The sequence below is a fragment of the Momordica charantia genome, assembly GCF_013281855.1.
Source record: "Momordica charantia cultivar OHB3-1 chromosome 8 unlocalized genomic scaffold, Mcharantia_2.0 BLBB01000008.1, whole genome shotgun sequence".
Lineage (NCBI taxonomy): Eukaryota > Viridiplantae > Streptophyta > Magnoliopsida > Cucurbitales > Cucurbitaceae > Momordica > Momordica charantia.
Window position 1 is genome coordinate 6,911,549 of NW_028275166.1, and position 22,444 is coordinate 6,933,992.

The window sequence follows — 22,444 nt, forward strand, 5'->3', positions numbered from 1 at the left end:
CAATTTAAAAATGAATTTGTTAAACTGTTTATGATTTTATTTTATTTTTTAAGGTTTCAAAGGTAGCATAATATGGATTATGTAACAATAGATATTACTAAACTTACGAATTACAATTAGCGAAACCATTCGAACCAGCTATAAACTTGATTTCTTAACATCAATGTATGTAACTTAAGCCCTACTAAGTAGTAAGCACACGTTATAGTAAGTAAAATGAGTTGTAAGAAACAAGGTAGGAGGGTAGTATAAAGAGATGCGTTAAGAATGAGCGACGGTAAAAATTCTTGTACTACAATAATACATACTCCCTTCTGTTCCTACAATAAATTTTGCGTCATAAATAATTTTTTAATATTGTTGGATCTCACATTATTATTAAATGATGCTGATGTGATAAACAATAAATAAAAGTAGTATTGTATAACGGGAAGGAATTGAAATTTTCCCTCTAGAAGGAGGGAAACTGAAAGGCCAATGGGGTCTTGTCATCTATTGTGGGTTCCATGTTCTAGTTTTCAAGCCAATCTATCTATCATTAATGAAAATTTGAAGTAACAATTATGTTCGTAGTTGTAGCTCAAAAGAATGATCCAATATGAGTTTAGTATTTTGGCTATTAGAGCCTGTCCATTTAGCTCACCTAATTTAGCAAATTTGATAGGTCACTGACATTTAGTCTCTATACTTTAAAAGTTTTTAGTAAGATCTCTCATCTTTTAAATTTGTATATAATATATGCATTCAACTCCATCACTTGAAGGAGAGAGCCAAGAAGGAGATCTCTCTCCCCAGTCTCCTAAAAATACCCTGGTGAAAAAGCATTTTGGGCAACTTCATGAGCAATTTTGTTCCCATCTCTCGTTCCACGAAATTGAAAGTTTAAAAAACATACAGAAACTAAGTAAAAAGGGCAGGTCAAAAAATTTTACAATTAATGGAAAAAAGAAAAAAGTAACAACAGTTAAGTAGAAAGTGGTGAATAAATGAATTTTGTTGAGAGGTGTGTGGATTGGATGGTAATTTAGGCACACAGAGAGAGAATATAGAGTGAAGTTGAGTTTTAGATGTTAAAAAGGAGAGGATCAGTGGTAGCTTCTCTGTCTTCTCTTCAGTTTGCAACTTTTTATGTAGATGCTATGCTATGCTAAGCCAAAGATTTCAGTCTGGAACCTGTAACCAACACCATTGGAGTACAGCTTCTTTCAAACCTGTCCTTACACACGACACATCCATTTATTGCCCAACAGAGATAATATATTAGTTTCATTCTTCTATGGATACAAGATTCTACTTCTAGTTCTAGTAGTCAGACTTTGTCGCGGGTGACTAGGGATGGTAATAAGGCAAGGCAAAGACAGAGATGCATTCCCCATCTCCATCTCATTCTCCAATTTGGAGAATCAAGGTTGGGCGAGCTTGGCTCGTGATCAATTGATCAAACTAACGGACATAACATGTGAGCACTTTATTCATGACATAGGCACTAAATAAATGTGAAGACGTAATTGAAACCTAAAACCTTTTAGAGCTCAAGAACTATTTATAGCATGGACGGATATAGATATAATTATAAGAACCAACCGACATTAGCATAGCTCAACTAGTCAGGGTATTAGTGGTAGGTATTCTACCCACAAAATAAAAGGAATTATACTTCTATCCTTGGTAAGCACATCAGCACCAGTTTATGTGAAATGAGAACTTTTTAAAGAAACAATATCAAGGGGCAGGTCAATAGGGCAATATGTTTTGATCAAGAAAAGTTATATAAATGAGGTGTTACCAAACCATTAGTCTACGTTATGACAAAATCAAAATCAATGAAATAGTGACATAAAAGTCAAAGAAGATGCAAATGCAAAGGTTTTCCATCGAACACAACCTTTTCTCTTCAATGAAAGAATTTCAGAAGAAAAGGTACAGATTGAATTCAGTACTTTCCAAAACCAGCACTTTCTATCTATGCCACAGGAAAACTTTCGATACCGGGAGGGGGGGACAGGGGGGGAACTTGCAGAAGGTGTGTAGTATATTTTACAAGGCTTACCAGCGATATCGAATCTGCATATTTTGTATGGAAACAACCCGGTTCGCCACGTGGTGACAGAAGTGTGCTGCGGTTGGAAAGCTGACGAGATCGCTCCACTTCATAATCTTTCAATATGTCCAGCTAATGGACATTCAAACTTCTTAGGCTAGCAGTTATTTATATGGGATTTCACACGAGCAAGGATCTTCCCAGGATTGAAGAAAATTCAATAACTTACAAAAAGAGAGTGAAAGTAAACAAATAGCTCAAACTATGAGAAAGAACTTCACTATCAATTTGATTATCCCAATCTTCTCCTCCTCGCCTCCTGTAAAATTTCATTGTCCATATCTGACCGTAGTGGTAACTCACTTCTCCGCCTGGTCGATGAAGATGGGAGTATTGTTCGATTAAATTCAGTAGCAGTACTGGTCTGGTTTCCTAGGTGATCAATATTACTCGCGATATCCATACTTCTAGAAGATGACTCGTATTGGGGAACCATAAAGGTGATCCCACCAGCAGGATCTGGAGTCATGCCATCTGATCGCACAGTCGCAGGAATACCGGACAAGGCGTCTCCGTTGTTAGGATTATTAGGAAGAGAGTGTGGGCGGCTTCTACTTGCACTATGATTATGAATGTATGTCTCAAGGTCCTCAACTAATCTTTCAGCAGAGTCCATTGCAGAATTTAAAGCAGATGAAAGAGATGAAAATGAGGCAGCACCTTGCAATAGTAACCTAGAAACTTGAAGGGATCGGCTTTGCTGATTGCTCTCGTTCTCAACAACAGGTAATACGTAGGAAGAACGACGCCTCCGGCCCAACAGATTAGTCCTCTCAGTCCTTCCATGTGTAACATCAAAATTCTGTGCCCGAGACTGCTCCCCCATTGCACCAATCATGTTGCTAATTTGCTGAATTCTTTCTTCAATGAGAGAAGAAGATGCCCCTCGCAATAAAATCTGCTGCCTCATACTCTCAATCCTCTGAGCACGAGGCCTGGGAGGAACCTTCAAACCAGAGTCATTTCGTTTTGACTTCTGAGCACGGTTAGCATTCCCATGGCCGTAGATAGGAATGATGCTTGTATCTGTAACTTCACCTTGACATGCAGGGCATTCCTTGGCATTTGAATGAACATAAGATAATTGATAAAAGCAAGACCAACAAAATAAGTGACCACAACATGTCAATATCGGATCCTTTGCGACAGCCAAGCATATATTACAATCGAAAAAACTTCCCATTTTGTTCCCAGTGGCCTTAGGCTCTGTATCCATCCCCAATGCTTTGGCTATCAATTTAGTGCCATCCTTTTTGCTAGTTTTCCCTGAATGAACTATTCTTTCCTGGGCAGTACTATCATCACCAGTCTCATGTCTTTCAACGTGAGTATCAGCTGCTGCAGAGTCAGCAGGTTCAATAAAATTCGGAGCATGTCGCCATCTCTGTCGTCGTGTAGCCCTTGTTGTAACAGCTTCAAGTTGCCGGATGCGTTCTTCAATGCGTCCATGAGCAGTTTCAAGGTCATTCAGTATGGAGTCTAACCCTATTACTGAATCATAAGATTGCTCCAAAGGCTCTTGATTCAAATCGAGGTCCATTATATCTTCTCTCGAGTTACTTCCCGTTAGCATCTACACCGAATCTTTCCTTCGTTCTAACCTCACACAGCTAAAAACAAAATCTCAAATTCGGGAAACCCATCGAAGCATCGCCTCCCCTGCCAATAAACAACCGATAACTTCACCTTTACATTTCAAAAGTCTCAAGTATTCCACATACCCTAAAAAGAAAAGGAAACTACCGAAGCTTCGATCATAAATTATAGCCATTGTTAGAGCAATTTTGCTTCAATTATTCACGAAACCAGTACACAAATTCACCAAATTGCTACGAAATTCGAATACCCCAGTGAAAACAAAAAAAAAAAAAATCAGAAATTAACATTTTCGAATAAACCTAGCACAATGAACAAACAAAGATCACAACAGAGCAGAAGCATATAACAAATATTCAAAACCCTCAAAATTACGCAGAGGAAAGTCAGAAACCAGAAGAAAGAACCTGTAATCAGACGAAGATTCGGCTCATCTGAAGCCCTCGATCAAAGACGCACTTCACCAATCGGGGAGAAATCGCAAATCTTAACTCCGAGTCGATTCTCCAGGACGCCGCTTCCTCAAGAACAGAGGAAGAAATCCATCAAGTGAAGAACAAGGAAAAGGCGGAGAAGAAGGCGGCCGGAAAGCGGAGAGGAGGCGGTGGAGCGGTGGCGGAGAGTTGGAAGAGAACTTTGGACTTCGCCCTTATCAATATCAGGATACATACAGCTTCAGCGTTTTTTTTTCTAATTTTTTTTTTTTTTTTGGTCTGAAAATCAAATTAGGAAGCCCGACATATCGGAAGAATCATACGACGTCGTTGGGGATATACCAAATACCGTCTTCCCATTGGAGAACGACATTAGTAAATTTGGTTACTTTTTTCCCCCACGCTTTACCGATACATTATTCACGAAATCGTCATTCGTGACGCACAAAATACCTTTTTCAATAAATTAAAATAATTTTCATATTTTCAGTTCTTGAGATTTTTTTGAGCTAACGAGAATCGAACCAATGACCTCTTAGTCAAAAATAGATATCAATTACTCTTGAATTAAATTCATGTTTTTTAATTAAGCTCATGTTTGTTAGTCTTTCACATTTTTCATTCTATTAGGATGTAAGATTATAAATGAGGTGACAAAGTAAGCTTCGTAATCGAGATGGTTGTTTGGTTATCTAAGTTGAGTATCTACACACACTTCTACGATTGAAATTTATGTTAGAACTTAATTCGATTGGTACCAAATCGAGCTTAATTAAGTTGTATAGAAATTGCGTACCTTTTAAAATGAAGGACTCCACCTCTTTTAGGAGAGCTTTAGGAAGCGTGGTTCTACCATTTTGATATTGATATCTAGTGTCAGTGGATTTTCCGTTGATGGCATTGATCATAAGTGATTTAGTCTATCTCACTTCGTCCTTGTTTTGTTTCTAAGACTCAGACTTCTGTTTTTAGACAAGTAGTCCACGCCAACTTTAAATGTCCTCTAATAGGTTGAATTACCAATTTCATTCATTTAGGTTTAGTTTGCCTTTAATTTTATCTCTATGGTCTTAAAAATTTCAGTTAATCTATGTTAATTTAAAAGTTTTAATTTGAACTCAATAATTTTATTTCAATTGTCATTGTCGAGAAGTAGAAAGGATCATGTTTGAATGAGTTCAACTCCTACCAACCCTTATTAGATCTTAAAAAAAAAAATACTTTTTCGTAATTTGTGAATATGATACATCAACATAATATATGTATACATAGAGCTCTCACTTTATTTGTTACAAATTATAAAAAGATTATGCTAAGAAAAATCTTTCTTTTTTTTTTTTTGTATTAAAGGAGAATCTTCATTTTTTTAGGAATATTAAAGGAGAATCTACTCAACATGTTTCTATTTTTTTACATTTAAGAAAAGTTAATTGAAAGACTTTTCATTAATGCCCTTATTGCAAGTCTTTGATTTTGAAAAGGTCATTAATGGGACATGAAATAAAGCAGAGCAACGACACAGATCAACTTGTCACACTATAATAAATATCACATGGAAGAGACCCACTTAAGATATGATTTATTGAACCATATTTTATACCTAATATTTAAAATAATTTTATCTAATTTGTATTAGTTTATCTTTATTCTCTTAATAAAAACTTTAAATCTAAAAACTTTGGGAGAGAGAAATAATAAATATATTCACCTACATCACTCACAAGATTATTAAAATATTAAATATTCGATTTTTTCTTATGCTCCTCAAAATATTCTCTTATAAAATATAAAATACGATAACAATCACTCCGAATAATTTATAATATACTAAAATAAGGAACCTCTAATGTGACGATAATGAAGGAGCTAAAGATCACCAATTTTTAATTTAAAAAAATATTTGTCTCGATCATTATTGTAAAATTTTTGTATTATATTTAATCGAAATTACAGTGTCTAAATCGATTTTGGTATTGAATTTCAAAAATGAATTACTTTAGTAATAGAAAATTTTAATTAAAAAATATTACAAAAAATATTTCTAAGAAATTCGAGATCAAGATAGAATAAGAAACGGATGGTGAGGACGTGAGGTTATAAAAAGTCAAAAGAAATAAATTATAACGTTATTTTAAATATCAATATTTAAAGCCATTGACTTAATTAAAAATATAATTTTGAAGTTGCTAATCTTATTCTTGGGATGGGCACATACAGATACATTTTTTTATTAGTTGAGTGGCCGAATTTGACTTAAATTAATTAAATTTTACAATTACATTATTGAAATTTTCAAGCTAAGCTTATAGTTATCTTTCCCTTTTATGTACGTAAAGAAATGGATATTTGTGAAAAACAATTGAGGAAGAGAAGATTAATATCATGCTGTTTATTAACTTAAATAATTAGTTTATACGCCTCAGAACTTTTGATATCTCCAACAAGTTAAGAAAATAAGATTTTTTGGACTACTAATGTCTCAATTTGCACAACGCTTGACCGTGATGGTAGGGTCGTCCACTCGTCCTCCTTCACAATGGAAAAAATTCAAGACTTTGTGACATGGATCCAAAAGTTAAAATCCAAGTGAAGAAAATGAGGTTCATGAGGGGAGTAGCAATATCTATTATAAATAGTATATTAACATTCTGGGATCCTATCTCAAAATCAATTGACAATGAGAGGAGTAGCGTCTATCATAAATCATTGTAAGGTCTCTTTCTTTTTCAATGTGGGATCTTTAACAAGGAGATGCATCTACATAAATAACAAAATAAATATGTTTAAAAAAACTAAATTCATATTGAAAAATACTTATATCCTAATTAGTTATTTTTACCGTCATTAAAAAATTGACAGTTCATTATTTTTTTAAAAAAATATTATCTATTTTTTCATTTTTCTGTTAAATTGTCAAATATTAAAGAGTGGTGGGATAAAAGATAGTTTATAATTTTCTTAAAATAAAAACAATTAAATGGAGATATAATTAATGGTAATAAATATGATTAAATGCCAAAAGAAAAGAAAAAAAATATCAGCGATGAATACGGAAGAAAAGTTGACCAGCAGAAACCATTATTGGGCTTAAAGACTCCCCAGCTTAGGCCTTATCTCCTCGATCCAATCCCACAACTTCTAGAGAGAGAAAGTAGAGAGAGATGGTGACGCAACATTTCAGCCACCGCCACCCGCTGTCGGCGGCGACGGTGGCGGAGGACGACGGAGCGATCTGCTCCGGGTGCGAGCTCCGGCTATGGGGCGCCGCCTACAAGTGCATAAAGCCCAATTGCGAGTTCCACCTCCACGACCTCTGCTTCGGCCTCCCGCCGGAGATCCAACACCCCTCCCACCCCAAACACCCGCTCACCCTCGCCGGAGCTCCGCCCTACGCCGGCGGCGAGTTCGCCTGTGATGCCTGCGGCGACGTCGGCTCCGGCTTCATCTACCGCTGCCCCCGCTGCCAGTTCGACCTCCATATTCAATGCGCCACCTTGCCGGACACCGTCAACACCAAAGTATGTCACTTTTTTTTTTAATTACAAATTTAATTTCTGAAATTTCAAGATTCTGTTTAACACTTTCTATTTTGTGCGCTAAAAATGCCTAATTAGTTCATCATTATTGCATGTCCATTTTTTTTTTTTGACAATTAACTAACTTATTTGACTTAAAATTAAATTTTGCATCTAGCAAAGCTTGATCAATCTTGTGAAAATAAATATGTGAATTTTAAAAATTCCAATTAAAGCTACAATCTATGAGATACAGATTACAAAAATTTCAGGATTTATTAAAAATAAAATTGAAATTTTAGAAACTTGGTAGATTAATTTTAGAAAAGTAATAAGTACCAATCCACTCAATTATCGAATTGAAGATTAATTTTAGATTAACTTTGATTAATATGCAGTCATTAGTTAGCGTATTTTATTTATTATATTTTTCTAGCGGCTAGTTTCCTAATACTTTATCTAAAGTTTTGCTAATTTGCAGCTACTTTTAACTCTATAGTTCTAATAAATATACATACATGTATGTATTGTATAGCAACTAATTAGTTGGAATTTTTTAGTGCATGTTACATCACCCGCTTCGTCTTGTTCATTCTTTGCCGAACAAAGAGAAGGGGAAGAGATTTTGCTGCGGTGTTTGCGAGGGAGGTTTCGGCCATGGTTGCTGGGCTTATTACTGCAGTGTTTGTGATTATGGGGTTCATATCGACTGTTTAGTTGTTGAAGAAGATGAAGAGGTAGAGGAAGAGGAACAAATTATAGTATGATTTAGTGCGAGAGAAATGAATTCGGTGGGTGCTTTTGTAATTGTATATACTTTGGATGTTCTTTATTTTCATAATGTTTGGCTAATGGGTCCTTTTTTTTTTTTTTTTTTTTTTGCTCATCAATTTCTTTTCCAATCAATTTATTTCACTTTCCAGTGGTTTTCTATGAATGTGTTCTCTCTTGCATAATCCAAATCCATGTTAAAATTAAAATAGAGTAAATTACAAGCAATGCTAAAACTAAAAGCAATTTTTAATAATGGTGTGAAAGCATTTCCATCACTCAAAAGTATCATATTTAATTTGGATGTGATTTAATCAAAATGTTATTGATAAAAAATAATAATAATAAAAGACACTCATTTTTTAACCCAAATTTAGTAACAAGGAAAGCACTACTGAGAATGTAAAACTAAATATTAAAGTGGTTTGTTATTAAATATTTTTTATTAAAGTGCTTATAATTAAAGTATTTTTATTACAATCACTTATATTTTAAAGACACTCCTAAACAAAGGATAAATTTAGGTGTTGGAATTTTGGCCACAACGCTATCTATTTAAGTTTATGAATTTCAAACCTCGAACATGTCATAGGTTGAAATTTTATTTAATCTAACATGGTCATATTGATGTTTTGCTAATGTTATCAATACTAGGAATTTGAACACATAATTCAGGTCAAAATTTTAACAATTTTTTTTGAAGTTTATAGGTGTGAATATTAACTCTGGTTTATGAATGGTAATATTCTAAAAATAAAAGTTGAAAAAAAAAACAATAAAAATATACCATTTATCTCAAAATCATCATATGATGGTTTTCAAAAATTATTTCTCAAATTTATTTTCCTTCTAAGATTGGCAGCTTTTACCAAATTTGTAATATACTAATGCCAATTGCCATCTTAAATTTAAAGCTCGAGGTATTTGACAAATCTATCATTTTCTCTTACAAAAAGATAAAATAAAGAGATAGGAAGTTATAGGATAACTACTAGCATTTTCAGACAATTTTTTTAAAAGAAAATTTACATTAAAAAAATAAATAGGACTACTAAAAGTTACATAAAAAAGGTGATGACCACGCATCATAATCAAAATTCACAAAGGAAAACAATTCTCCTCATTCAATGACGTCCGGAGAGACTCCTCAATTAATGGGAGGATCTTATCAATTATGAAACATCTATTTAGAATTGGAAGGGAAATAATTGTCTATATGGTTGCATTATTATCCACCATGATAGGTAAGAAAGAATTAGGCAAATGCTCCAACTCATGCGAGTCACAGATTTTAATAAAATTAAAATTGATAAGCTCTATAAATTCCAAAACATTGTTCCAACTGATCATCGCCACTCCTCCGCCGTCGTCCACCTTCTGCTCCATCATCCTTGCCTCTAAACCATGTAAGTTCTCTGAACCCGGATGCAATGAAGATGAAGAGTCATCCAAGGAAATCGCAGGTGAGCATCTTCTTTCAAATTTTGTGTCTGATAACTCTTCGAAACACCTTGATGACGAAGCCACAAACAATACATAATAATATTGTCTTTTATTTTGTCTGTCGCAACAACACTATCGACATTCAACAGAGAAATCTCCGATACCCGACTACCATCTGTCATCCCAGAAACTAGTAGGAAAGAAGAATCCACACTAAAAATTGCATTCATAACAACAAGAGAGGTCTCTCTTATATCTTGATCCATGCTACATACTTGTTGAAAAAAACCACGGAAGAACTCGAACAAAGCAGAAAAGAACGCTCTCTAAGAAAACGTAGTGAGAAAACTGAGAGAAAATGCACCTCGTCGCAGAATGAGAGGAGTGGAGCAAGCCACTAGCCACCCCGTGTCCACTAGCATTTTCAACAACTCAATTACATAAATATCTATTTATATGAGCATAGAAAACATTTAAAAAAAAGAATATTTTAATATTTTTTAAAAATAGGATACATAAAATATCTACAATATTATACGTATTTTTAAAACCAAATATACCAAATGATCCCTTTGAGTTAATTTTCAATTTGTTTTCTAGAATTTTTTATTTTATTCTCAATGTATACTAAAATTCTCATTTAGATCCTTGAAAGAAATTAATTTTATTAATTGACAGATTAGATTTTTCTAATGAGTGGGTTGGTTTTATGTATCCTCTCGCAACATTCGAGTAGCATGTTCAATGTCAAAATATGGTAATATAACAATAATTTGATGATATATTGACTTTTTGTTAACATTATTTTCATGGGAGGAGATTCAGTTGAAAGATTTTTTATATACTGAAAATAAAATTAAAAATTTTAAAAGATTAACCACTAAATTGAGAATTATCTCGAAATGGTGTTATATATTTTAGCCCATTTTTAAAATTATCAATTATTTAAAACCGTAAAGCCCACGTATGTATGTATTATATATATATATTAAAGACATCTTAAAGACCTCAATGATGTCATCTTGCTTTTAACAATTCTGAAAATAAAATATAATTTTAAAAAGGTCATGATATGTACGTATCCTTTTCAAAACCTAAAACAACTTTTCATACCCTATTATTCATCTAAAAAATTCACTTTCTCAAATTTATCACAAACAAAATCACATCTTTTCGGACCTTCCTCTCTAGTGTGATAACCTTATTTCACAACCAGAATTGAAGAGTCTTGATCAAACATCTCGACCCCCGATCACAGGACCACTCACATTCTAAGAGGTTGTGGAATTGTTGGGGCATCATGCCTCCTAGATTCTTTATAAAAGAGTGGAATCCACTTCTAGGTTTACAACACAATCTCAGCTCAGTTTGACACCATTTCAATCTAAATACTGGCTTGAAGCATTGGAGTGTGAACTAAATGGAGGTTGTCGGAGGCAAATTATCACCTACCCACGTGTCGACATTAGAGATCCTCAACTACCATGATGATCAGAGGCACCAAATGAGTCATTTATTTGTACAAGTCCAAGTAGCTCGACAATAGAAGCCGAACCGGCCATATCTCATCTTCCAGCCGACCTTAGTTAGGTACAAGGCGACCTTAAAAAGCAGCTGCAGACGCTAAGGCAACAAATGCGTTCTTCGACAAGGTGCCGTAATTCCTGGGTGGTCGAAGAGTTTTGAAGCACTACAGGGAATTCACTTTTATAAATAGAGATCCCTACCCGCACACAAGGTACGCGAAACAATATTCTCTTTTGTGAGTTTAGGTCAATTTTTTGCATTGTACTTGCTTAATTTCTTACTAGATTTAAGTTTCATAGAAATTAATAAATTTTAACAGATTTATATGTTTTATTTTGTTAAAATTATTGGGTAAATACTATATAGTAGAAATTGATTTTTTTTATTGCAACACTTATCTAAGTCTTAAAAGTTTAATGGGTATTGTTTTAGATAATAAATTCTTGTACTATAGAAAATTATAGAAAATTATATATGTTCTTTCTTGGACTAAATGTTTTTCATCAATACTAACAAAAATGATGGTTGCCATTTAAATTTAATTTGAGTGGTTTGACTGATTTTTATAACATAGTATTTTTTAAAAAGCCAAAAATTTAATGTAACGTGTTAAAAGTTAAATATTTTTGCGCTTTTTACTCTCACATCAATTTTTCTTTTTTGTATTATTGATAGAGTTGACAATAAAAAGCATTTCATTAAAGTGTAAAATATTTTAAAGAAAAAAAAAGAATATAAAAAATATCACTAAAGCGCAAGAATATCTTTTGTAGAAATAATTAAAAAAATATATATCTTTTGTAATTCGTCTTTTGCTATTTTGTAGGTATGTAAAATATAAGAGTTTTGAAATTTCAATATTACTGGTTGGTAAAGTAATATTAAAAACTAGTTTTTTTACTTTTTTAATTATATAAATAAAATCATGTTTTTAACTTATAAAATACTCAATAAATTATAAACTAATAAAAATAACAAAATAAATTTAATATTGTATTTGAAAAAGTAATTTACAGGTAAAACTTTTATGTTTTAAACTAATATTTGAGAGAACCAAAAACTAAAAAGATGATCAACAAGTTTTTATTTATTTTTCAAAAAAAAAATGACAAATAGACAAGAAATATTTATCGAACAAGAGTCGCATATGAATTTTGTAATTCGTTTTTTAAAAAATTAAATGTTTAAATTGTTACGATCATATTTAGATTTGAAAAAAAAAACAAAAGGCAAAAAGTAAAACAATGACATGTTCAATTTTTCAACCGTACATGAATAAATAAAAAGAAGAAGATAATAAATATATCAATAAAATAATTTCCATTACCAAAGAACAAAATAATCATTCAAATAGTTAAGCACTAATTGAGATATATCTCAAACTAAAAACTTGTGAGTCTATTTACGTGTTTTAAAAGGTAAAAATAATGGTCCAAATACAAATATAACTTATGACAATTTACGAATCAGACCCTCTACTTCTCACAAATTACACAAACTACCACTGCCTACGTATACGAATCTTCCCAATACGCCAATTCGATTCGATTCTTTAAGATCTGCCGGCGTCGTCGGATCGATCCCGGCGAGCGGAGGACGGCGTCGGAGGTTTGGGCGACGGAGAGAGCTCGCCGCCGGGAGGCAAATCGGAAAGCGCGGCGAGAAAGCGGCGAATACTGACGGATCGAGCGGGCTTGAAGCTGAGAGATCTCAATTTCTGGTCCTTGGAGAACATATTTGAGGATTTGGAGAGGATCAGATACACCAGAAGCTGAACGAAGACGAACATGGCGATTTTGACGAACACATCGCCGGCGTCGATTTCCAAAATCGGCATCACAAATATGTAATCGATTGTCTCTGAATCGGAGATCGGCGATCCGTTGAAAGTGGAATTTGAAGTTGGAGGAGAAAGAAGAAGGAAGGGGATAGAGAAATCGGAGGATTGAGGCTGCGTTTTATAGAGCGCGGAAGCTTGACGGAGCTTCTTTTTGACCGCTTAGCCGCCATGTTTACAACAGAGCTCCAACGGGATTCGTGGAAGATTCCATTTCTTTTGGGATTTTTTAAAAATTATTTTTAATTTTTATGGGATATCTTCAACTTTTCGTTTATTATTTATTTCCATTTAAGACATGTTTTCATTCGATTACAATTTTTTTTTGGTAACTAACGAGTCACTATTTAACTTCATTAACCTAATCATTTTTAGTTCAACAATGAAGTACCGGATTTGAATTTTGAATATCGCACTTCATGACAAATGTATAATGATTTAGCCATACTAACATTGTCAAAGTGAACTAATTTTAGGCAAGTGAAGAGGAGGAAAATTATACTACACTACTAGTTGGGAAATTTCTCCACGCTCCCTACTACTCTTTTTTTTAATTATTTAATTTAATAAGTATTAGATTCGAAACATTGACTTTAGAGAAATAAATAATGTCCGCACCAAAACAAACATAAACGTAATTGACATATATCTCCAACAAAGATGTTGTGAATTTGATCCTCACCCCACATGTTGTACTAAAAAAATAATGTATGTCTAGCTTTAAGTAATTAATTGTTTGTCATATCACAATTTTTAAGAATGATGTGAGTACAAAGAATAAAATAGTATATCATTTTAACTAATGTTCAATTGTGAATGGAAGTTGTAGGGTACTCTACTGTAGTACTTGAAATTTTTTCTAACAAGTAGTTTTTCCAAACTCTAACAATTGAGTTTTCAATTTTTCGGTGGACCTAATCAATATAGTTAACATGGGATAAGCAATATTAAACTGAGACAAAAATTAACAAGAGAAGTCTATTATAGATACAAAATTTGAAGGTCGGGACATAAACTTTTTTTTCTTTTTTTTGTTAAGTTAGTGAACTAAATAGACAATCTAAAAAATGCAGAGACCAAAATTATAACATAACTTAATTAAGATATATACCAATGAAAAAATATAGAGATCATTGTTACTCAAAAATAGTGGGATACAAATATGAGATTTAATATGGCGTAATAAATGATATAAGATAAATACAAATATTAAAGAAAAGGATTAGGTCAAAGTGTTGGAACCGTGTTTGGTCTGGTCAGAATATGCATTATTTTTGGAAACCGTTAATTAATTTATATATTGAAAGAAATAAAATGGGCCACGTGGGTGTGATAAGAAAAGTCAATTTAATAACGATTTTCCTTTTTTTGGGAAAAAATATTAATTTGGTTTTATCACTTTCTTTTCTTCTTTCCACGAAGGTTTCGTGCCGAAATTTTAATTCCCACGTGGAGGGGACGTGTGTGTGTTTTTTTCGCTGTAATTGTTAGGGGAGAAATAAAGTTAAACTTGACAAAGCGAGTATAACTCGATGCTAATTGATACATATTTTCAATTAAAGAATTGTGAGTTCGATCATCGACTTCCACTTTGTCCTAAACAAAATAAAGTTAAATCCGACAAAACCCACTTAAGGAGAAGAGATAATATCTTTGGAGGGCTCTCTTACAAACTTATTTACACAAATGTCTAAAACTTTCTAATTTTACATTTTTAGATTTCTGTAGGTAGGATTTTATTTTAATTTCGATTTTACTCTTATTTATTGCATTTACATTTATTATAGTTTTTTTTAAATATAAAAGATTTAATTCCATAAATTATTATCATAATCCTTTAATTATCGTTGGTGCCATACAAATTTTCAACACTAGTCCCTTAATTCACTCATTCAAAACCTTAATTTAATCCTTCAAAAACGTTAATTCTCTTGATTTACCAATATTATTAATTACAAAAATATCCAAATTATTCTGTTCACTTTAGTAATTTCTCACCGTTCCCCTTATTCAACACGACAAGTCTTCCTAAAATCATTGTTATTAACTCACTCTCCAACTACAACCCTCGGATATATCCGAATTTTTTAGACTTTTTAAATAAAATCACTTTTAGCAACTCACTCTCCAACTACAACCCTCGCATATATCCATATTTTTTAGACTTCTAAAATAAAATTACTTTTAGCAACTCACCCTCCAACTACAACCCTTGGATATATTCGGATATAAACTAAATTCCATATAAACGTCCTTATATCCCTATATATACAATGGTTCACACAAAATCAGAAATCGAAAACAACTGTTGGTGACTACTTGCGCATGGGAGGAACATTGAAAGGGTTTAACAGTACAAACAAACAAAAATACAAGGTTTTCAACATTATACGAAAACTATTAAGATATATTGGAATACAAACCTTTTGATTGGGATAAACGTAGACGAACTGCTTCGACAATGGAGGGGGATCGGAGACGAAGGAACATTGACCAGAGATGAAGGAGCGGACGGAAACCGCGAGTTTTTGGATAAGAATAACGGAGACGGCGGCAGGATAAGAAGAACGGATATGGCGGCGAGAGAAGGAGGCACCCAGACGGCGGCGGGAGGCAAAGGAATGCAGAGACGGTCGGCCAGAGACGAAAAACAGAGACGATCGACCGGAGATGGAAGCAGAAGAGTCGGAGGAAGAGGTTTCAAATTTTTCGAAAATGGATGATTGAGGATTTCTGCGGTTTTGGTATTTTTTTTTTTGTTACTTTTGGAGAGTACAATTAAGCAATTTTAAGAGATTTAAATTGTAACCTCCCAATTTACAAATTTGTGATTTTAAAAATTATTTAATATTACAAAATGATATACTAGTAATTTGTGTCATGGATACCATCTTAATTATGATTGTTTCATGACAAAAGTGTAAATTCTATACATTTCAATCGTTTTATCTAATTATGATTTCTAAATAGTCCATTCCGAAGGAGAAAGGAAACCGACGAGCAAAGGAGAAATTCTAAATGGGCCAAAATTAGAAGAAAGAAAGACGAAAGCCCGAACTTAGATGCTCGATGGACGATTTTGGACTCAACTCTTAGACTTGGGCCTTGTTTGCATTATAGACCTAATTCTCTTCCATGAGTTTTAGTAGGTTTGGGTTTGAATAACTTTGGACCCAACCTTTTGACTTGAGCCTCATATAGGTCGGAAGCCCAATTACCTTTTTTGGATTGGATTTATCAAATATGGTCCTAGGTCAATTTTTAATCCACGACAATGCTCTGGGACTAATTTGGGGTTTGAGCCAAATTACCATTCATAAGTTTTGGACTTATTTGATTATGGGCACAATTTTTGTATGACCTAATTTGACTTTAATTTGATTAAACAATCTCCAAAAAGACACGTGGTATTATTTGGATATGTATCTTTTAAGTTTCACTCTTAATCTAGCGGCATATGTAAAATTTTAATTGTCCTCGTATTTAATATAATTTCATTATCAATTTAAAAATAGTAATATGGTAATTTGTGATCGGCAAAAACTTTAGCTTTTATTTTTTTTATAGAATATGTGGGGGATCGAACTCACAACTCTTGGTTTGAGATATATATCAATTACTGCCGTTGACTTTGCTTATAAATTAAAGTATAGATATTTTTTTTTCTAAATCTTTTAAGATAAAATATGGTTGGTGTTCTCTTTTAAGCAAGTTACTTCAAGGAAAAAGCAAAAAGACAATTTGAGTATCATTGAATCCAAGTTTTTAAAAATCCATAAAAAATTATTATTTCACCAATAAAAAAAAGTAATTCGAAGATAAATTTTGGTCAATCATAAATTATTGTGTCATTATTTTAAGCTAATGACGAAATTATATATGATTTTTTTAGACCAATTACAGATTAAAATGTCTTTCAAAATTAAATTAATATAATAGACATAAAATGGACAAATCAAATAATGTCATTTGTTTATCATACGAAATTTAATAAGTTCAGTTAGATTGTGTCGTGTGGTAATTGACTCTTAGGAATCCTAACTTGGTATGCAAGCTCTAATATGCGCTAGAGAAAGCCAGGTGTCGGAGGTAAACTCTATTCGACCCGAAAGTCAACCAAATTTAAATCCACTTAAAGGCCGAAAACAAAATTCTATAGATATGAAAGAAATCATCTTTCATACAAATGATCTTTCCGAGCCACACGAAGCACTACAAGAAATTTGAGATTCGTCGACGACATGAGATTTCGTTTCCAAATGGCACTTTCGGCGACGAAACACACTTTCGCACTGAAGGTCTGGCTTCCGACGACGAAACTACATGTCGCAACCACATCTAATTTCGTCGCCGATGGCAACACCTTCGGAGACGATTTTGAAGGTGGTGCTTTCAGCGACGAACATACACGTTTGTCGCTGAAAGTACATTCCAGAACCTGGACGAAGGTTCTGGATTGACCTTTCGGCGACGATTTATACATTTCGTCGCTGAAAAGTCAAGGTTTCGGCAACGAAATGGAGATTTCGTCGACGAAATTTAAAGTGTTTTCGGCGACGAAAACTTTATTTCATCGCTGGGACCTCCTTTCGACAACGAAGTTTCTATTTCGTCGTCCAAAGGAATTTATTTCATGTTTTTGTCGGGCCTTTTCGGCGATGAAATCGAGATTTCGTCGTCAAAGGGTAAATTTGAATTACCTTTTGGCCACGAAATTTGGACCTTTGGCGACCACATTAAAATCGCCGCCGAAAGGTGCCCTAAAAATCACGATTTTCAGATCTCCGTCTGTCGCTGTCGGCGCTCGACCTCCCGCCATCTGTTGCCACCGCCTCGACCCCGCACTGTTTGCCTCCGATTCCGCTACTCTACCCCAACCCTCCGCCTCCGATCTGGCTGGTTCCGCCTCTCGGGCTCCTCCTTCGTCTTCGATTCAGCCGCCCGTTGCCGCTACACCGTCGTTCGCTACTCCTAGCTGCTGCTCGCCCATTCGCCGCCGCCTCCGCCACCCTAAGTTTTTTTTTTACTTTATTTATGTTAATTTTTTTTAATATTAGATTATATTTATTTTGGTTATTTTTATTATTTTTAAAATATTATATTTATGTATATTATTTTGCTTCTCTAATGTTGAACACAAAGCTTGAGTTATTTGAGAAATTTTTGAATTATATTTGGGATATTGTGAATGCTATGTGAAAAATTGTGAAGCTACCTTCGGCGACCAAAATAATTTTTTTCGCCGAAGGTTACCTTCGACGACCAAATGTGTTTTCGTCGTCGAAGGTAACCTTCAGCGACGAAAACGAAAGTCGTCGTCGAAACCCTCTCGTGATCGGACAACGGCGACGAGTTAGGCGACGACTTATTTTCGTCGCCAAAGATTTTCGGGGACGAATTTGGACCTTTTAGCGATAAAATTCGTCGTCATCGAAACCCTGAATTCTTATAGCGAAGATTAGGAGACTAGGAGACTTTCCACAAGATTTTGATGTTTTCTTTTAAGCTAGTTGTCTGAGAAATGAAAAAGATCATTTATTCAATTTGAAAAAATAGAAAAAAAATATCGTTAATGTTCTCCAACCAGAAAGTAAATAATATAGCACTCATAGTATTTAAAAATAGAATTTTTAAAAATGCATAAAAAATTAATCTTTTTTTTAAGCAAATTTCTTTCCAATAACGGTGTAGAACCATAAATTTTGGGTCAATCATAAACGGTCACGTTATTATTTATTTCATGTAGTGATCAATTATAAATTAATCCTAAATTAAAATTAAAATTAAAGACAAATTGACAATTTAAAATAATGTCACATATCTTTCATTGGGATTCAAGATTGAATTTATTTGGGTTAATTGGGTCACATGAGAATTGGGCCCGAAATTTATTTAGTTCACAAATGCATTGGATTGTATCTTGACCCGGAACCTAAATTAACAGGAGGCCAGATGGATTTATATATAAATTTAAATAAATTTAAATCTACTTAAAGAATTGGGCTGGGTCCAAAATTATCGAAGCCCAAATCTTTTGAAACTAAATTGAGTTCATGGGTTGAGTAAAAAATCACTCTAAGTCCAAAAAGGTCATTAAACCTGTGGAAACGTCTATAAATAGAGGAGGTCTCCTTCTTGAAAGGTTCAGAATTTGGCAATTGGAGAATTCACACCAAATTGAGACTCTCTGAAGACCGATGTGAAGACTTGAAGATTTTCGAAGAACATAAAACTTCGATCTAAGTTCAAGAACAAGTATCTCAATCTTCACATCAAGTTCGAGAGAAAGAATCAGAGGATGAAGACTAGAGATTGAATCCACTATACATCCCATACAACAAAATCAAAGTTCAACACCACGAATTATAATGTCTGACTAGAGATGAGTAAATTTCAATTATGTGGTTAAATAAACAAACATGGATTAACCATTATGGGTGGTTCATTGATCCAAATGAGCTGTAGTTAATTAGAAGGGAATGAATTCAAATCCATGATAGCCACCCAAACACTAAAAATGAATAAACAAACATAGATTAAAAAAGGATGAGTTTTTGGTAGTAGAATATCAATCCATATTTGAATTGTATGATTCTGTTTTTCATTTTGAGAAAAGAAATTTATGAGATCTTTGTGAAATGATATTTTGGTATTTTTGACCAAAGAACAGACGGGTAATTTTTTTGCAATTTGTTTTAAAAAATATTATTTATGATTCTGTTTTAAGTTAATTAGGTTGTTTCTACCGGAGAACAGAAATAGAATTTGAGGATTTCATAAAAATTAAGTTTTTAACTAGAGAAAATAATTCAAACCATAAAAAAATAAAAATAATATGATTCAATAAATGTTTATAAAAACTAAGAGTTAAATTACTAATTTGGTTTTTATCATTGGGACTTAGTCTCAAATTTTCTTTATGATTTAAAATTTCCAATTCAACCTCTATTTTTCGGTTAAAATTCATTAATCATTTTGAAATATTTCTTTACCCACCTCAAGATTTCACTCTTTTTCTTCTCTTTAACTTAGCCCAAAATTCTAATACAATTAGTTAAGAATATTCAAAATCATAAAATAGTATTATTACCACACAAATAAAAAATTATCACATATTCAAAAGGATAAAAGGATAATCATTTATAAAGTTAGTCACAACTCATAGTAGTGTATCTATTTGTTAGTAGAAGGTTTGAATTATCGACTCTACATTAAACAAAAAGGAAAAAAGAAAAAGATAATTTATAAGTTCTGATGAGACATAAAAATGACGTTTAAAAGTGTAAGCCAACTTGAACATAATTTATCCAAATATCATAGTTCAAATTTCAATCGTCACATTTCTAAATCATAGGCACGAAATTGATAATTTATCATTCAATAATATTTAACATTTGCAAAACAAGAGGTGGAAAATTTTAAATGGAAAAAATAGGACAGGAGAATCCACTAGGCGGATGTTACGGAGGATGAGAGTGCGCACGTGAGGATAAGCGACGCGTGTGGGGACCGAATGGGCCCAGCCCATCACGTGCGATGGTGGAAAGTAACTCATGGGCTTCACGAATCCGAATCCAAATCCAAATCGACCCCCAGCCACTGCTTTTGTGGGCCCAACTTGAGCCCAACCAGCTTCTATTACCCATTCATAATTAAATTTGTTAAAATTACCGGTCAAGTCCATGAACTCTTTAAGTTTTTGTTTAATAGGTCCTTATACTTTAAAAAAATATTTTATAGGCTCCTAAAAACTACCAAGTTTCTAAGAGGCCTCTGAATTTTCAATTGGATTATAATCAATTCTTAACGTATTCGACATTTTAAAAATTTACGGATTTTTATTAGATACAAAATTGAAGTTAATAAGTTAAAAAAAGAAAAATCAAACATGTAAGAGACAAAAATCATGTTCGTGGACTTATTGGACGCTTTTACAATTTAGGGACATTTTTTTTTAAATAATAATGTCAAGACCTATTAAAACAACAATGTTTAAAATTCAGAGACCTATTAGATACAAAATTAAACGTCTAGAAATCCATTAGAAATTTTTTAAAATTCATAAACCTATACACACAAACTTGAAAGTTCAAATCCTAAACTCCATAATTTAGCCTTAAATTTATATATATACATAATATCATTATTTTACATATCATGGACACACTACAAAATAAATAATTTCAATGTTTTTACTTTTTAGTACAAATAAAAACAATCTATTAGTTTATAATTATGTGCGCATTTTTTAATGTTACAATTTAAACGTAGAGTGGGAGCTAGTTTTTACTTTAAGGTTTAGTTTATCTATTTTATGTCATTATCTTTAATATTATAACTTATAAGACACATAAACTCTTATTTTTTTAATCGGCTTTTTTAAGAAGCAAGTAATATTGATTGTCGAGTAAAAATGTTTGGATTATCACATTATGTTGTTCTTAAATCTTATCTTCTTCCATGGCATCAAAATATTTCGACAAGTTTTCATATTAAAGAACACTTATTTCGTTGTGTCTCTCTCACTCAACTACACTTCCAAGTTCCATTCACCTTTTTTTTTTTTAAGATATTATTTCCTCATGTCAATATGCAATAAAAGATATTTAATGAGTTGTATGCCACTTTCCAATATTGCCCCACTTGTAAGTTTATTTAATTTTCTATAATATTTCGTGAGTTTTATTTCATTAATGACCGTTGAGTTAGTTCAAACACTATTACAATTTTTAATATATGTTACATAGTTAAGCGATGGAGACCTATTGATATAGATCTCAATCACGTGTTCATAACTACTTCACTGTAGCCTATACTATAGATAGTGATAGAGATATTCAACTATGATTTATTATTATGGATCATAGTTGGTACAATTTTGATTAATACGTTAATTCAATTTAATGAATGTTTTTTTCATAAGAAAATTCCGTTTACTTTACTATTATGGTTAGTTTATAATTAGTTTAATGACAAAATTTAAAGATTTCAAAATGTAATTAATTTTGTCTCATTTAAATCTTTATTATAGTAATCAATCTGAAGCTAGCTCACAACTAGTTAAAACATGTATCTCTAATAAACAAGTTGTTTACGTGCTTACCATTTAAAGAACTTTCTTCATTATTGTGGCATGCCAAGACGAATTTTAAAGTTTATTTCAAAAATGAGAGGGTAGTTGAAAACTTTATTAGGGTTTTAGGGTTGTTAAATACTATTC

General features: G+C 32.8%; 3 protein-coding genes across 3 annotated transcripts; 1 reads left to right on the forward strand and 2 right to left on the reverse strand.

Moving 5' to 3' along the window:
* Positions 1 to 1,803: 1,803 nt before the first annotated feature.
* LOC111020338 (RING/U-box superfamily protein) lies at positions 1,804 to 4,387 on the reverse strand. Its single transcript, XM_022296984.2, has 2 exons — positions 4,105 to 4,387; positions 1,804 to 3,760 (listed from the first exon to the last, which is right to left on the reverse strand). Exon 2 carries the CDS (start codon positions 3,672 to 3,674, stop codon positions 2,334 to 2,336), a length of 1,341 nt encoding a protein of 446 aa, XP_022152676.1. The 5' UTR covers positions 3,675 to 3,760; positions 4,105 to 4,387; the 3' UTR covers positions 1,804 to 2,333.
* A 2,820-nt stretch (positions 4,388 to 7,207) lies between these two features.
* On the forward strand, positions 7,208 to 8,579 carry LOC148209445 (protein VACUOLELESS GAMETOPHYTES-like). Its single transcript, XM_088127881.1, has 2 exons — positions 7,208 to 7,649; positions 8,207 to 8,579. Exons 1-2 carry the CDS (start codon positions 7,293 to 7,295, stop codon positions 8,411 to 8,413), a joined length of 564 nt encoding a protein of 187 aa, XP_087984007.1. The 5' UTR covers positions 7,208 to 7,292; the 3' UTR covers positions 8,414 to 8,579.
* Positions 8,580 to 12,764: 4,185 nt separating this feature from the next.
* On the reverse strand, positions 12,765 to 13,361 carry LOC148209446 (uncharacterized). The gene has a single exon (XM_088127212.1). The coding sequence runs from the start codon at positions 13,222 to 13,224 to the stop codon at positions 12,940 to 12,942; it is 285 nt and encodes a 94-aa protein (XP_087983338.1). The 5' UTR covers positions 13,225 to 13,361; the 3' UTR covers positions 12,765 to 12,939.
* Between the last annotated feature and the right edge of the window lie 9,083 nt (positions 13,362 to 22,444).